The following is a 15018-nucleotide window of genomic DNA, read 5'->3' as shown; positions in this document are numbered from 1 at the left end:
ATTTACATGAGAATGACAAAAGTGGGAGGAGGGACAGAGAATCATCTTGTTCTCAACAGACCAAGAGCTAAAAAAGCCTGTATTAAGCAGTGTATTGTATGTCATTCTCTTTCCTTTTCATTACAGATGCACACATGTGCATTCTTTACAATAGCTCGAATAACCTTGATAGCAAAAGTCTTAGCTTACACCTTTTTCAGACAGGATGTATGGCTATGAGTGTTGTGATAGGTTATTATTGCAGATATCGCGTGGCTTTCATTCTTTAACAAGATCTACACCTGCATTTCAAATAAGTTCTCAGATGAGCTGTCCCTCATATAAGCAACATCTCAATTTTAAGCCTGGTAAGAGTATTTTTAATATGCCTGTCTCTCCATAATGCAGGAAATTCTTTTGAGCAGAGACCACATTTTAGTATTTTTACAAGTACTCTAGAACAGAGAAGATGATCAGGCCAGTCAAATCTGACCTGAAATTGTTGACTCGCTCCTACATGCCAGAGTTGCATAGTGTAGATACAACAGGTAACAAACATAATATTATAGGCACACATTTGTTTACAAAACAAAACATAGTTATTTGGGAAAACAAAAAGAGAGTATGGGTAAAGATCTGAACCTACTCTACCTATATGGCATTTTGTCAATGTTTTAAATTAAGGTAGAAATTCACATTATATTACAATGTCTTAAAAATAAATCAGGTCAGTGTCACTTTGCCTTTTATCAGTGAATCACTCATTTTTTCAACTGAATCTGCTATAAATGCTTAAAAATGAAACAGGATAATACTAAACATGAAGTGCTCTTTTATTATTCTGATATGTATTAAAATACCAACAGAGACATACAAGCTGCTCAAAAGATTTTAACTTCCCTGATAAGTTACTTGAAATTGTTTCAGTTTCACATATGACACACTGTTAGCATAGGAAATCCAGTTACTCCTTTTAGAGACATTGGTTGAGAACTTTTCCTACACTAACAGTACCCAGCGTCTCAGGCTAAAGCTCAACTACAATGCAATTGTCTGAATATCGGTTACACAGAGCACACAGAGACTCCATCTCAACTTTTCTTAATTATCAAGGGTTGAAAAATTAGGCTTGCAGTACTCTTAGCACTGTTTGACATCAGCTCACCCCTGCAGGTGAAGTCTGAGTGAAAGGGAGATCAGAAAGCCAATGGCTAATCGACGTGAGTCTACATGAATGAAGCTAATAGGCGTTTTCCACGGACTTAACTGCAGAAAAGGACAGACCCCGGCTCCTTATGTAGGAAGTGTTTAGAGCAGAGAATAGCTACACACTAACAAAAGAAACCTTTGGTACCAAGGGTCTTAAGCCCACATAATACCCCTGCATTCATTTCTTTCTCTGCCTATTGGGGAAAAAGGGTCTGTTTGTTTTTCTGATTCAGTCGGCCCTTTTAGCTCTTTGAATCTAAGGAGTGCACTGTGAAAAGAAGAGCATCTTATCAGCCTGCTCCAGAGCAGCAGGCAAACTCACATCCGCACATAAAACACAGCCCTGCCAGCACGAGGCCTGGCCCCACTGCCCTCGGCTCCTGCCAACACCCTGCCCCGCTCCCGACACCCTGCACAGCCACACAAGGGGCCTTCCTTGATTAATGGTCCTCTCAGGGAGAGCACGAAATAGTATCTGATGCACTGGCTTCATTTATAAAGTATGCAGGAGCACCAGACAAGATGATCAGCATGGGCGTATCCAGGACATTTATTAACAACAAACCAAAACCAGCGCACACAATAAGCATGTTTTGTTATGTATGGACTTGAACACTTTGACTACAAGATGCAAAGATAACTCCATGCACTGCTGGGCAGCATCTGCAGAGCGCTGCTGAGATAACACACCAGTGATTCTTATCAAAAAGATATTTCTATAAAATAACAGGGAGGAGAAAGGAAATAGCAATTTTGACTTCAGCTTCAAGAAAATATGAGTCCAACTTTCACTGTCAAGCAGGTCAGCTACACAGACCATGTGTCACCCCAACAATGCACCAAGAGTTCAAAATTTCCAAGCCTGTGTCCTCATAACTTATATGAAACCCTTCACTGCACGCAGCAGTGATATCTGATTTCCTATTTCTACCCTTAATGCATTCTGACCCCAAGCAAAATGGGACGAACTTCCCCAGTATTGCTGACTGAACCTGTCAAATTACTCGTTTCAGCTACTAAGTGCAGCAGACACGGAAGGATTTTTTTCTCACCTGGAAAGAAGCCTGCCATAGTATTTTTGGCATGCTTTGTCAAGCCGGCAGCTTGTCAGTGACCTCTACTCCATTTACCCTCTGGCAGACACACAGAGCATGCCTTCCCATTAACGTGAAATGTGAGGTTTTTTTGTTCCTTTTTTAAAATTTAGTCGAAGAGTCAATGAAAAATAACACACTAAGCAGTAAATAATGTACGATTAATACCAACATTGCATCTTGTGTGCGTAAAAAGTGCAGCCAAAGACAAACGGCCCAGCAAGGTTGTAACGCAACTATTTCAAATATTTTATTTCCAGCGACTAAACAAACAAACAAAGAAATACCTCTTTCAGTACAGCTCCATAGACGCGAGTGCTCCGAGCTTATCAAAGAGATCACTCTGCCCATAAAATGTCACAGGGTCCCCCTGTGCCCCCCTCGGGGGGAGCTGGGCGCACCCGAAGGGCGGCGGAGGTTTTCTGGAGGGTTGTTTGAAAGAAAAAATGCGCCGGATTCCCCTCGCTCATTTCACCGCGAGTGAAAAACATCCAGCCCCAAGTTTCGCTGTTGCGACACCGGGTCCTCTCTAACCTGTTGCCGAGCCCGGCGGGGCCGGCACCCGCCCGGCCCCCGGCGGCCGCCCCGCACCGCCCCGCACGCCCCGCGAAGGTGACCCGGCGGCGGCCGCCCCGCCACTCGCCAAGGTCACGGCGCGGCTCTTCAGAGGAGATTTAAAAAAAAAAATAAAAAGGAGAAAAGAGTTTCTTTTTTAAAATCCCAGCTCTCGAGAAGCGAGCAGGCTGCAAGCCGCAACTCACGCCAGTCGCCACCCCTCTCCCCACTCCTCCCCCAGCACCTCGGGGCTGCGGGGGGGACGCGGGGGTGCCACAAAGGCACACTTCCCTCCCTCACCTGCTTCCGATAGGGGGTCCGCCCGCCGCCGGCCGCGCTGCTGTTGCTGCTGGGGAAGATCATCGCCCCGCCTGATCCCCCGCTCCCCCTCGGGATGGGGAGCAACTTTGGCGGCCGCCGGGCTGCGGCGCGGCGGGGCTGCAGGGCGCTCTCCGCCTCCGTGCCTTCTCCGCCGGCTGCGGCTCCTCGAACCCTCCGCTCGGCCTCCGCCCTGCCCGGTCCGGCCCCGCTCCGCGTCGACCCTACCCCGCGGCGGCCGCCCAGGCTGCCATCCACGGGCCCCCGCTGACCGCCGCCGGCTGCCCCAGCCTAGCCCAGCCCAGCCCGGCCCGGCCCGGCCCAGCCCGGCCCCACCTCCCGCCGGCCTCAACCACCGCCCAGCAGAGGGAGGGGGCGGGCGGGGAAGCGCCGAGCCGCGGCGGGGAGGCGCGGAGCGGGCGCGGAGCTCGCGCCCCGCCCCGCCCCGTCCCGTCCCGCGCGGGGAGGGGGGCGCGGAGCGGGGCGCGGCGCCAGGCGGGGCGCGGAGCGGGGCGGCGGGCGCGGACCCCCCCGCGCCGCGCAATGGTTGCGCCGGAGAGGGGCGCGGGGGGGCGGCGGGCCCGCGTGCCGCGCATTCCGCCGCGGGGCGCGCCCGGCGGGGTCCCGGCCCCCGAGCGGCCGCAGCGGGACAGCCCGCGGAGCCCCGGCCGCTGCGGGGACAGCCGCGGCTCGGGCACCCCCCGACCGCGGGGCTGAGCGCTCCCAGGCGACAAACACTGCGCCCTTTAACTCTCCTAAGTTTTTCTTGACTAGGGATGGGGAGGGGGGAGGAACATCCGGTCACAGCCCTCTGCAGTGCCTCAAGGCAGCTTTGGGAAGCGAGGGGAAATTCTTAAGTTTCTTCGCGAAATTTAGGCCTAGGAAACGTTACAGTTCTTAGGCTCTGAAACAGGGACATAGGGAGGCAAGGAGTCCCCAACTTCACTCCTGGTACTCTGCACTGTTTACATTACTATATTTACATTACCCACTGATGTTGACAATCTAGTTTCTAAGAAAGTCCAGAGCTACAGCTCTGTCAGGCCACTGACTGATCAGTGACACTGTAGAAGAACTTCTGCCACGGACATGCATCATCAGGCACCTTTTGGTTTCTCTTCCTCTTTCTGACAATACGGTGGCCCCGATCCCATACACCCCAACATGGCCATAGGAAACAGCTGGGGAGAAACAGAAAATTGCCAGGTAGTTCATTACTGAAAAGCCAAATAACAACTGAAAATGCTAGTATTTACAAAAACATACAATCTTCAATTACTGACTTCCCTAGAAATAATCTCTAAGTATTTCGGTATCCTAATATATTTCTACTATAGATCAAAGTCCATCTGAAAACAGCAAACAATAGGAAAGCATCAACACTTGGCAGAACTACATTCTGCATAACTTTCCTTTTTTCTCTCTTTCAAGTCCTAAAACGTATCTCATTCCATTTGGCCTCAATTTGATAACACAAGTTTAAGGTCTACTAGTATTGGATGAAAAGCACTGCAGCCACATGGTGATCACTGGCACTGGAAATTATTTGATGGAATAAGTTTGTACCAGCAGACTTTATGTCAGGTCAGGTACTGTCTGTCTGTACTACCCTAACTTCATGTTGGATCCTGGAACATTCGTATTCCCACTGCTGGCATAAAGCTAATGCCAGAGGCTTAATGCTAGGATAAATTCAGACTCCCTGGCCTGGTTAAGGCCTCATGCCTGCTTCACAACAACATCAATTGGCATCAATGCTGAAAAAGCAACAGTTTAGCAACTGATTCTGGGTGAAACCTTTTGTTTTTTTCTCTCTGATGAGGTTAATTTTTTTCCAGATCATTTCCTTTGTTGGGTTCAGCATGTGGCTGTGCTGCTGCTCGTGCTAATGTAATGGAGGAGGTAGCAGGGAGCAAAAATAGGCAGGGGCAAGAGGGTGGATGTGAGTGCTTGTTTTGGCAGCAGTACTGGATTATATTGGCTTAATACATTCATCTACCTGTGGCTTGATTTGACAGAAATGTAGCTGTGTGCTCATGCCTTCCTGAGATGTGCCACACACAGCAGTCGATCTGACTTATTTCAGAACCCTTGGTCACAGATGTCACAATCAGACTCAGTGCTGGAGAACTGTCTTAAAGCAGTACAAACTGGAACAGTGACAGGCTACTTCTCCTGCTCAGATTTCTATTCTTAACTGAAAAACAAGAAAAATATTTTCTGGACAGTGTTGCAGTCACCCGAAAGGGGTGACAAAGCTTAAGTCTGCTCCACCTACGGGAGGCTTTGTTAGCTGGAGATGTGTATAGTGACCACACCTTCCCCTCGCAGGGAAAAGCTTTTCAAAAACCATCAATCATCCCTTGCTTCCTTCCCTCTCCTCTCCTCTTCCTGCCCCACCCCCCAGGGAAGAGGCTGGAGGGATGTAAACACTGTATGCTCGATTGGGTCTCAGTCACTGTCATACCAGGGAAGGCTCTCCAGAATATTCCAAAGCAGTCTCTGAAATGCTGCTGTCTTGCTCTTTCTGCTGTCACACGTCCCAAGGCTTCCTGTGATTTGGACATGATTTTCCTCTCTTAGATTCAGTACGTGGCCCATTTCTCTCAGTTACTAGTACTCTCTTTCCTAACATATTAGGAAAACACATAACAACAAATATAATACTGTAAACATCTATTAGATCACAATCTAATAGTATCTTATTATTTATTTTTGTTAAGGAAAAACTCATTATATAATTTTCTGGGAAGAAAACTTGATATAATTTCCTAAGTGCTAATGTGCCTATCAACATTATCTCTTGTTTTTAAAAGGCTTGATTAATCTGTCTCCATTTTTGTCTCAAACAGGGAAATAGCTGCCTTCCAATAAATTGACAATGTTACCAGAACACAGAGCCAGACTCCTTACAGCAGTGTGTCTGGAGAGAAAGGGACAGCAGAGCTAAATTGAAACAAGCAAGTTTCTGACTGGACATCAGGACAGACAGACATTGCTCTGAGAGGCTGTGCACTCTCCATTCCTGCGCATTTCCAAGACCAGAATGCAAACAGCCCAAAGCAACCTGACCTGATCATTTTGCTGATGCTGCTTTGGGCTGGAGGTTGGACTAGACATCCCCTGAGGTCCCTTCCAATCTGCAGCTATGCTCATATGGAAAAGCTGCTTTGCTCTTACTCCCGAACATAGGCAAAATTATTTCTCTGTAAAACCCTGTACTTGAGATTATGTTTATAAAGCTCAAGATAAGTGCCCGGACTTTTCAGTACTTGTGCAGTGATATATCAGTTCAAGTACTGACAACAGTTTTCCTACATATTTTCTGAGATGCAAAAAGCATGCCTTGTTTGCAAAGAACAGTCTCAGTCTTACTGACGTAGCAATGCCAAAACTGAGATGCCTAATCTGTAAAACGTATGCAAATATGGTAATAAAAATCATATTTTCAAGGACTTTGTTATTAATTGCATACAACAGGTGTGAACAGACTTGCAGGTAGCCAGGCCATATTGCTGCTTGCAGTTATAAATGAGCAATTCCTTTTGATCCTAAGGGAAAAAGGTGACCACAGGGTCTAAGAGTGGCTCCTCTATAAATCATTCAGAGCTTCTTTAAATTACCTAGAGTTGCTTATTCAGGAAAAAAAAGGAAAACTTATGAGCAGCTCTGGTGCATTTCAGAAATACAATGTAGCAATTTACATGTTCTGTTTTGTTAGCTTGCAGGTTTGCAGAGAAATGTTTATAAATACAGAAAGAAAGACTTGTCTGGAAACCTGGAGACCACTGAAAGTACTCAAGAATCTTTCCAGTAATGCTTATCAATCTTAACAAACAGTAGACTGGCAAAACCAAGCCATTATTTTAAAAACAGTTCTACGCATTCAAGCTGCTACTTTACCATTTCTGCTCTAAATCAAATTCATGGCTTCCCTTACTTATCTCAAAATTCAACCAAAGTAGCTATTTCCCCTGAGGGCATTCAGTGCCTCTGCAGGGCAGATGGTCTCTCAGCCCTGGATCTGCTTTAAATGGGAAACTTATAGACTATTGCAAACCCCTGTGAGTCCAGACTGGATCTCCTGAATTTCCTTACAACTCTGCTCTCCTGACCACTTCAGGGCCTTCTGAAGACCCACTAGTGGAAAAGTGACTGTGGGCAGCTCATTTCCCCACCTTGAGGTACTGAGGAGACTGTTGCCACACTGTTGAGTTCCCTGAGCATCCATCCTCGCACCACACGTGGTCATATGGAGAAAGACAAAAACCAGAGTAGGCAGGAAGCTGAGCCACAACAATGCAAAAATACTTTTAAATACCCTATGCAAGCCAGGGAAACAGAATGCAGGGCTGAACTTTGAGATATTTGAGAGATATTAAACATTTCCTGTAAAGTGTTAATAAAGGGATACGTGAAGCTGAGTATCATACAGAAGTAGAATTTTAATTTTTGGCTTTAATTCATCTACGAGAACTGAAAGCATGAAAAGAATTTCTAACAACCAAAGCAACAGAGTAAACTTTGTTACATGGGAAGCTCCCTCAGAGATAAATTATCTCATAATTAATTGTTTTTATTTAAGTATTCCCAGAATGCAGGTATGAAAGAAATCTAGCTAAGTGAGGATGAGGAGAGGTCAGTAGAAATGGGACATAGTAATGTTTTGAACATCCCAAATACTTTCTTTAGAAAATCTTCTGTAAATTTTCTTTTTTATTAAAAAACTAAAATTATTATGAAACAATGACTTCTGCAGAAGTATATGATCTCCTAAGAGTGAGGCATTGCATACACAATGAGAAGCTGCTGTTTAAAAATGCAGTCTTCAAAATACTCACATGAATATATTCAACAATAAGAAAAAAATCTCCATGATTATCTGAAAAGGGAAAACAAATAATCTTTTCCAGCTGTACCATTTCAAATACTGGTACCAAAGTACCCAATTACTTACACTCTACACTAGAATATTAAAAAAAACAAAGTCGTATTATCACTCATTATGAAATATCTGTGCACAGTCACTGTAACATTTTTTTTTTATCTGAATGCATCAGCTCATTCTCTCTGGGAGTCCTCCAACCTGTCTCTGATTTTCCCATCATCTCTACTGCTAAGGTTTTTCCCTTAAATGCAACAGCTCACTGTGAAACAAGAAGAGTCCTGTGCTCCCTGCAGTGCTCACAGAATGCATCTGCTGCAGACACTGGGGTTGTACCTCCAGTGACATGCTTTGACTCCTATTCATTTTGGCTTGCTCTTCATTCCTTCCATGCTTCCTTAAACGTTCTTGGAAAGACACTTAATATAAATTGCACAATTATACATAATTGTTGCCATTCCTTCACTGATGACTGGTATTAAGAATATGAACATAGTGAGCAACACAATCTCCTGCTAATGCCATGCCAGCATTTTATATTATGGAAAGCACTATTTATTATTTGAGAGACAGGACAAGATACTTCTTTATAGAAGCACTTCCACTGTCAAACAAATGCCCTTCCTAAATATACCCTGTATATTCTGGGAAGCACAAGTATGAAACATAATTACTGTAAAGGATTACTATGTAAGAGAAATGTAAGGAGGTTGCTCATAATCAGTAATGAAAACACAAGACAAAATCCAATCCTCATTTGTGGAATGAAGTGAAATGACTCTTAAAGATCTCATTTCTGCTATTAGCCTGATAATGTTGCCAGACACTTGTTTGAAACTATAAAGCAGTCGAAGTGTGTGAACAGCTGCCGAATATATTATAGAATAAAATAATAAAGTCTGTCCAAAATGACAAAGCATATTGCTTTTTCTGTTTTGTTATTAACTATGTAGAAAGTTCATCAACATTATATTGGATAATATTTCTTTTTTAAGAGAGACTACTAAGAATAGCTTGCTGTTTTGACATGCTTTTTTGATTGTGCATTTTTACATGTTGTGCAGGATAAATTTATGGAACAATAGAAAAAGAAAGCAAAAATATTCACCAAGTATTTTCTAGAAAACAATTACTCCATGCAGCTATTTGATTTTTATATATTTACATATTAACATTTTAATACAAATATTAATAAAAGAAGCAAAATCTGGAAATACACAAACATTTTTTCTAAATTTCACTTTGCGAGGTTCTAAAGCAGGGTCATATATTCCAGTTTTTTAACCAGAAAAAATGCTCTTTCTAGCCACAGTATGTTCAATTTTGATGTGCTGTGGCATTTTTGCTGTGACATTGTTCACCATATTGACCAGGCTTGAATGCTTACTATTCATGAGAATTTTAGAAATAAGAAAGAAATTTAAAGACTCCTACAATTAAAATTTGTTTGGATTGAGAACAGTTAATGACAATGAAAAGAAATCACTGCACAATAATAGAGTGGAAGGTGTGACCACAAATCAGCCAGACATAATTTATTTTCTTTTGTGTGTTGGTTTTTTATGGGTGGTTTTTTGTTTTTTTTTTTAATCTAAGGCCAAGGAATAGCTTCAGATTTATCAGTGCACTGCTGCAATAGGAAAAAAAAAAAATCAGCCTCTTGCCTGGTCTTTGCACATCTAAAAATAGGGACATACATTCTGAATCCATGAATGAAACAGGCACTATTTGCATTGTAAGCAAATTTGGTACTAATGCCAAGAGGAGCAGGCAGGAATCATAACACACATGGAAAAAAAGGAAGAGGACAGAGAAAGTCATGTATGATATGATACATCAAAAAGATGGAGTTGTCATCAGTAGTGCAAAATCAGGCTCGCACACTCAAGCATGGGCTTGAGGAATACCCGAGGAAAGCCAGAGCAGGTCCTGTTCTGCAAAGCTCTGCTGCAGGCAGCAGGCTCACCAGCAGCAGCAACGAGGCAGACGGGGGACTGTGTACAGTAGGTGCATACATGTGGGTACCTTGGGACAAAACCACAAAACACCACTCTTTCCAAAGTTGTTGTCCTAAGATGACTCTTGTTTTTTTTCCCCTTTCCCTGACATTAAGTCCTGTCATGTTTGTTCGACAAATACTAGTAGCCAAGGGAAGAACTGACAGCCCTACCCACTGACAAGCACTGTGCAAATTTTTCCTGTCCTCACACATTTCCCTGTCAATTAACCTCATTTCTGACCTGCAAATGTCTTTACAGTGCTCCAGCTCCCCTGAGTACACCATCAACACTGTACCAGCTCTCTGGGGTCCACTTACATGATCTCAGCTGGAGTGTGAGAAACTAATTTACATATAGATTTCTAAGAGGCATATAAATTTTATCTGTTTCAAAATTATAGCCTTTACCCTCTGTGTTTGTTTTCTAATCACCTATAAATACAAACATGTTTGTTTATAATGCACAATCTGATTTTAATGACCTAATTTAGAGTACAAAGTGAAGAAACAAAGTCGTGTCAGAAGTTAAGCAAACGTTCAATAATGAGCCTTAATCTTATCTCATTTTCAATATCTTTAAAATAAAAACATCCACATAAAACTTGATAGAATAGTTCCTGAAGTACCTGGAATAGCTTACATTTCTAAGAGGCATTATGTATTTCGGTCTGCCAAAAAAGCTGTAAATTGTATTTTTCCTTTAAAAGTATATGCTCTACCCCTCTGAATTTTGAAATTGTGTACTTGCTACATCTGCAGCACCTCCACAACATCAACATAGCACAGAACAAAGTGATCAACAGATACATCTTCAGAACAAGAAAATTCTTCCTCCTATGTAAATTCAGTGCTCATAAAGGTCATCTGGCTCGTGGCAATGAAAGACCTCCACCATCAGGGCACTCAGCATTGCCATTGGTAGGTTCCCCACAGCCCCGTAACCTGCAGAGCCCACCCTCAGAGGTGAAAGAAGGGTGCAGCTCCTGCTGAGGCAGCCCTTCCCCTAAGGGCTATAGGATCCTGAAGGTGTAGGGTGTGGCTGATGCACCACAGACAGGTGAAAAGAAGCAGCTGAACACCAAAGCCATCTTCTGACACGCTGCCTATCCATCAGCTGCAAACAGGGGGTTTTGCCACTTCTGCTCTGAGCTAAACTAGCAACCAACTGCATTGCTACCCCCAGTCTGTGTCTTCATAAGCATTTGAGTTTCTGTAATTTATATTCAGATATGATCTGAATATTTATGTTCAGTAATCAGTAAATTAATCAAGATGGCTAGGACAATTTATTTCAGGGAGTAACTCATAGACTTATTTACTAATGTTCCATACTAAGTGTCATGGGCTGGCAGCAGCACAAATCATGGTGGGAAAATATTTTATTGCATCATAATTAAGTTTTACATTTATTTAGGTAAATAGATTCTTAGAGTTGTTTTCAACACATTCTCTTGAGTTGGATTCAAAGTATTTATCAGACACTGCCCAACCATATTTCAAAGGTCTGCTCACGAATATCAATGCACATAAATCAAAGATAAAACCTGAAATGAAATCCTGGTCTGATCAATAGATTTACCAGCAAGTCCCAGATTTCACCCAGAATGAAAGCACTTTCACTGTGCTTCTGTGATTTACTGAGTTTATTCCTTAATATATTTAATGCTCAGAGATGCTGAAAAGGAAGAAAGCTTCTATTCCTTTCCCCCCTCCTGCTCTAGCTTTATGGCTATGAGCCCTTTGCTTAATCCATTCTTCCTTTTGCTTACTGATTCAAGTCACTAGCCCAGCAGCTTTTCTTTCTGCCATGGCAGGGAGTTGAGTTGGGTCACTGAGGTGTCTAACAAGACCCTCACAGCTTAAGTGGCAGGGGCACACAGCTGGGGGAAGGCAAGGTGGGAAGGTGTGTGTCCCTCCTGGGAGCAGGCTGGGTGGCTTCACTCAGTCTAGGCCTCCCTCATGGAATTTCACTCAAAACATTTTCAACCAAACAACAGCCATTTTTTTTAGAATACATTTCCAGTCATATTCCAGAAAAGTGAAGTTATTGCAACAACCAGACCCAGAGGTGTCATGCAGATGCGCTGTAAGAGAGGTGGGTGAGCGAGTTCAGATAACACAAGAATTAGGCTGAACTTTCGCCCCTAGTTCCAGTGGTCTTTGAAGTTCTTCACTGCCCTGGCAACTCCTCCCCCTATCTTCCACTATTGCAGCTTCTGTCAGAGCCTCTGCATAGTCAGGATTTTCTCCATTCTGGGATGTTCAAAAAGAATTTTGCACTAAGCTCCCCAGGGGCCAGATCTTCACAATGTTTCCGTGCTTGCAAGTACAGCTTGCTACACTCATTTCTCAGAAGAGCAAAACTCCCAGCTGTGTTTGCTGAATGCGGCTCTAAGACAAAAATTACTTCAGCAAATGGCTACAGGAACTTTCTATGAGTACTTACCAGGAGGAAATAAGATGATCTTACTCTAGCAGGACTTAGATTTGGATAATTTTCTCAATAATATTTTAACATGAATCTGTGGATATATGCCCATGCATACACATGAGGCTTTTGCTATTTATCCATCAAAACCACAACTGCCCACTTCAGGACCTGCTCCATTTGTCCCCTAATATAATCCATAAGTACATAATGAAGACAACTGGGCACTATCATAATATTGCTTTTGACCCTAAGACCCAATTTACCACTCACTATTCTAAAGACCATTGAGAAGTTTTCTTGTAAATGTTTGTTTACATAATTTGTTTACAGATGGAGCTTTGTTGTATTTTTCAAATTTATCTGTCAGATATAGTATTCAACCCAATTAGCTGAACTCCAGTCCAAAATTCCATCTGACTATATTTGGAGAAGTACACAAAACTGTGTTTGGACAAACAGAATGCTTTTGGAGACCCACAGATACCACTGCTCCAGAACACGGGCTTAGGTACTTGAGAAGCAAGGAATGGGTAATGAGTTGGAAAGGCAAACATGCCTGCTTCTTATACCTCCATTGTAATCAGTTACTCTACAGCAGACAGTCTCATTACTATAAATTGCAACTAGAGGCACTTTTGCCTTGCAAAGGAATTCATAAAAACATGTCAGATCATGTCAGCTGAGATGTTATATAAATCACATTCTGCACTAAGTGAAAAAATACATTTTGCATCCAAGGAATTTTAGATTGTTTTCTGAGTAGAGCCCACTGTTTCACAACTCAAGAAGAATTTTCATCAGAATTACAGACATTACTTAAAATACATGAAAGTTGAAAATCTAAATATGCCTAAATGCTTCCATTTTAATCCCCTTATTCATTATATTTCCACTAAAGTTGCTACTTCATTCTGCAGAAGGGTTGTTCCCAACAGTGCCTCAGACTGTGTAAGCACACCATTAACTTCTGTGTGTGCATATATGGAAATTACATTACCCAGAGAAAAAGGAGTGCTCTGAAATCAACTACAAATGTAATGACAGGAGATATGAGTAAAGATAAATCCTGATATTGTAATACTAACTTCAACTGCTCCTGCCACCGGTAACTAACTTCTAACTTTTTCTGAGACTATAAGGTCTTTGACTTTCTTAAATCTGATTCAGTATTTGGTAACTTGAGATAGAATAAACCTTTTTTTCCTAGTGATGACATACAATATGACAGTTCATGGGTGTAAATCATGTAGGCACATGATTTTGCAGGATCTAAGCCAGAGTGAAAAAAAGACAAGAGAGCTGCATGAATCCCTTGGTGACTATACTCAGTGGGCTAAGCCTTAGTTTCACAAGCAGATTTGACCAGATTTTGCTTTATTCATTCTCATAGAATGAAAAAGAAAAATAGGAGAAGCTGAGTATTTGAGATAAAAATTTCTTAAACTGCAAAATAAAGCCCAGTTTGCATCTTTGTTAAAAAAAAAAAAACAAAACAATAATATTACATATTTTGTATCAAAATATGTAATACCTGGCCATAAATCAGCCTAAGCAGCATCATAAATAACAACTTATGTTGGGCTTCCTTGCTGTAGTTTTTACCAATGTCATCATAGGATACAGAAAAAATCTGTTTATTTCCACTAAAAAAATCAGGTAAAGTCTTTAAAATGTCACCACTGTAGACGACCTTTAATTTTTTAACAAAACAAAAGGCAGTCTTAAATTAACTAAAAGGTTAATTCTAGAATGTATTACCATAACATTGCCATTTAAAATAGTACATCCTCTTATAATCTATATTTCAGATTCCTTAACTACAGTTGGTTTAAATATTTAAAATTTTCTAAATACTGATTTCCCATTATGTTTGCCTGATAAAATTCGAGTTGAATCAAAACTTTGTTAGAACTTCTTTTGTTAAAATACTAAACCAGCCAGGCAACGTGCCCCTCATTAACCACCAATACTTCTTGACTGGCACTGTCGATTGCTTGCTAGGCAGCTCACCCTACAATGGAAATTATTTTATGGTATCTACCTACAGATCTCAGTTTGTGCTGGACTACTCCTCCTTCTTGCTTCTTTCTTGAACTGTAAACTATAAAGTAAACATGGGGGGGTAGGGGGGGAGAGGAAACCCTGCCTCTTCAAGCTGAGAAACTCCAGGCTTCTGAAGACAGATAGTGCTTAATACTATTTACTGTAGTAAATGTAATGTACCACTGCAATTATTTGGTAGCTGATCAAACCAATAAACACCGTTTGGCAGAATGGGGACTTGGGGCTACTTGAACAGATGTGAGCTCCTTTTCTTCACTGAGACTTCATTTGTAGCAGACCTGATTTAATAGATGTCTCTTCCTGCCATAGCATTCCCTCTGCACAACCACGCCAGACACTTATTCCACCCATCAAAGCAGACATTGCCACACTCCTTAGCGGGACTGAATCAACTGCTCTGTGTGGGTGTGCTATGAAGTGGAAAAGAAAACTGATACAGTTTACATCTGTAGATATCCATATATAAGTTTCCCCAATGTTCTCA

At 42.2% G+C, this 15018-nt stretch overlaps 1 protein-coding gene across 8 annotated transcripts in view; it reads right to left on the bottom strand.

Annotated features, from left to right (window-relative positions):
• Nucleotides 1-15018, bottom strand: part of RBMS1 (RNA binding motif single stranded interacting protein 1) — a 337082-nt gene that overhangs the window by 87222 nt on the left and 234842 nt on the right. For 2 of the 8 annotated variants that reach the window (XM_064434720.1, XM_064434722.1), the window contains exon 1: nucleotides 3138-3455. The exons of 5 other annotated variants lie outside the window; for them this stretch is intronic. In XM_064434720.1, coding sequence (XP_064290790.1) covers nucleotides 3138-3200 — 63 coding nt within the window. In that variant the 5' untranslated portion in view covers nucleotides 3201-3455. Of the gene's footprint in view, nucleotides 1-3137; nucleotides 3456-4260; nucleotides 4337-5154; nucleotides 5335-15018 lie in introns of those variants that run through there. One more of the 8 variants, XM_064434724.1, reaches the window with a different exon arrangement.

Source organism: Passer domesticus, chromosome 10 (assembly GCF_036417665.1).
Source record: "Passer domesticus isolate bPasDom1 chromosome 10, bPasDom1.hap1, whole genome shotgun sequence".
Lineage (NCBI taxonomy): Eukaryota > Metazoa > Chordata > Aves > Passeriformes > Passeridae > Passer > Passer domesticus.
This window is presented reverse-complemented; position numbering and strand designations above follow the sequence as displayed.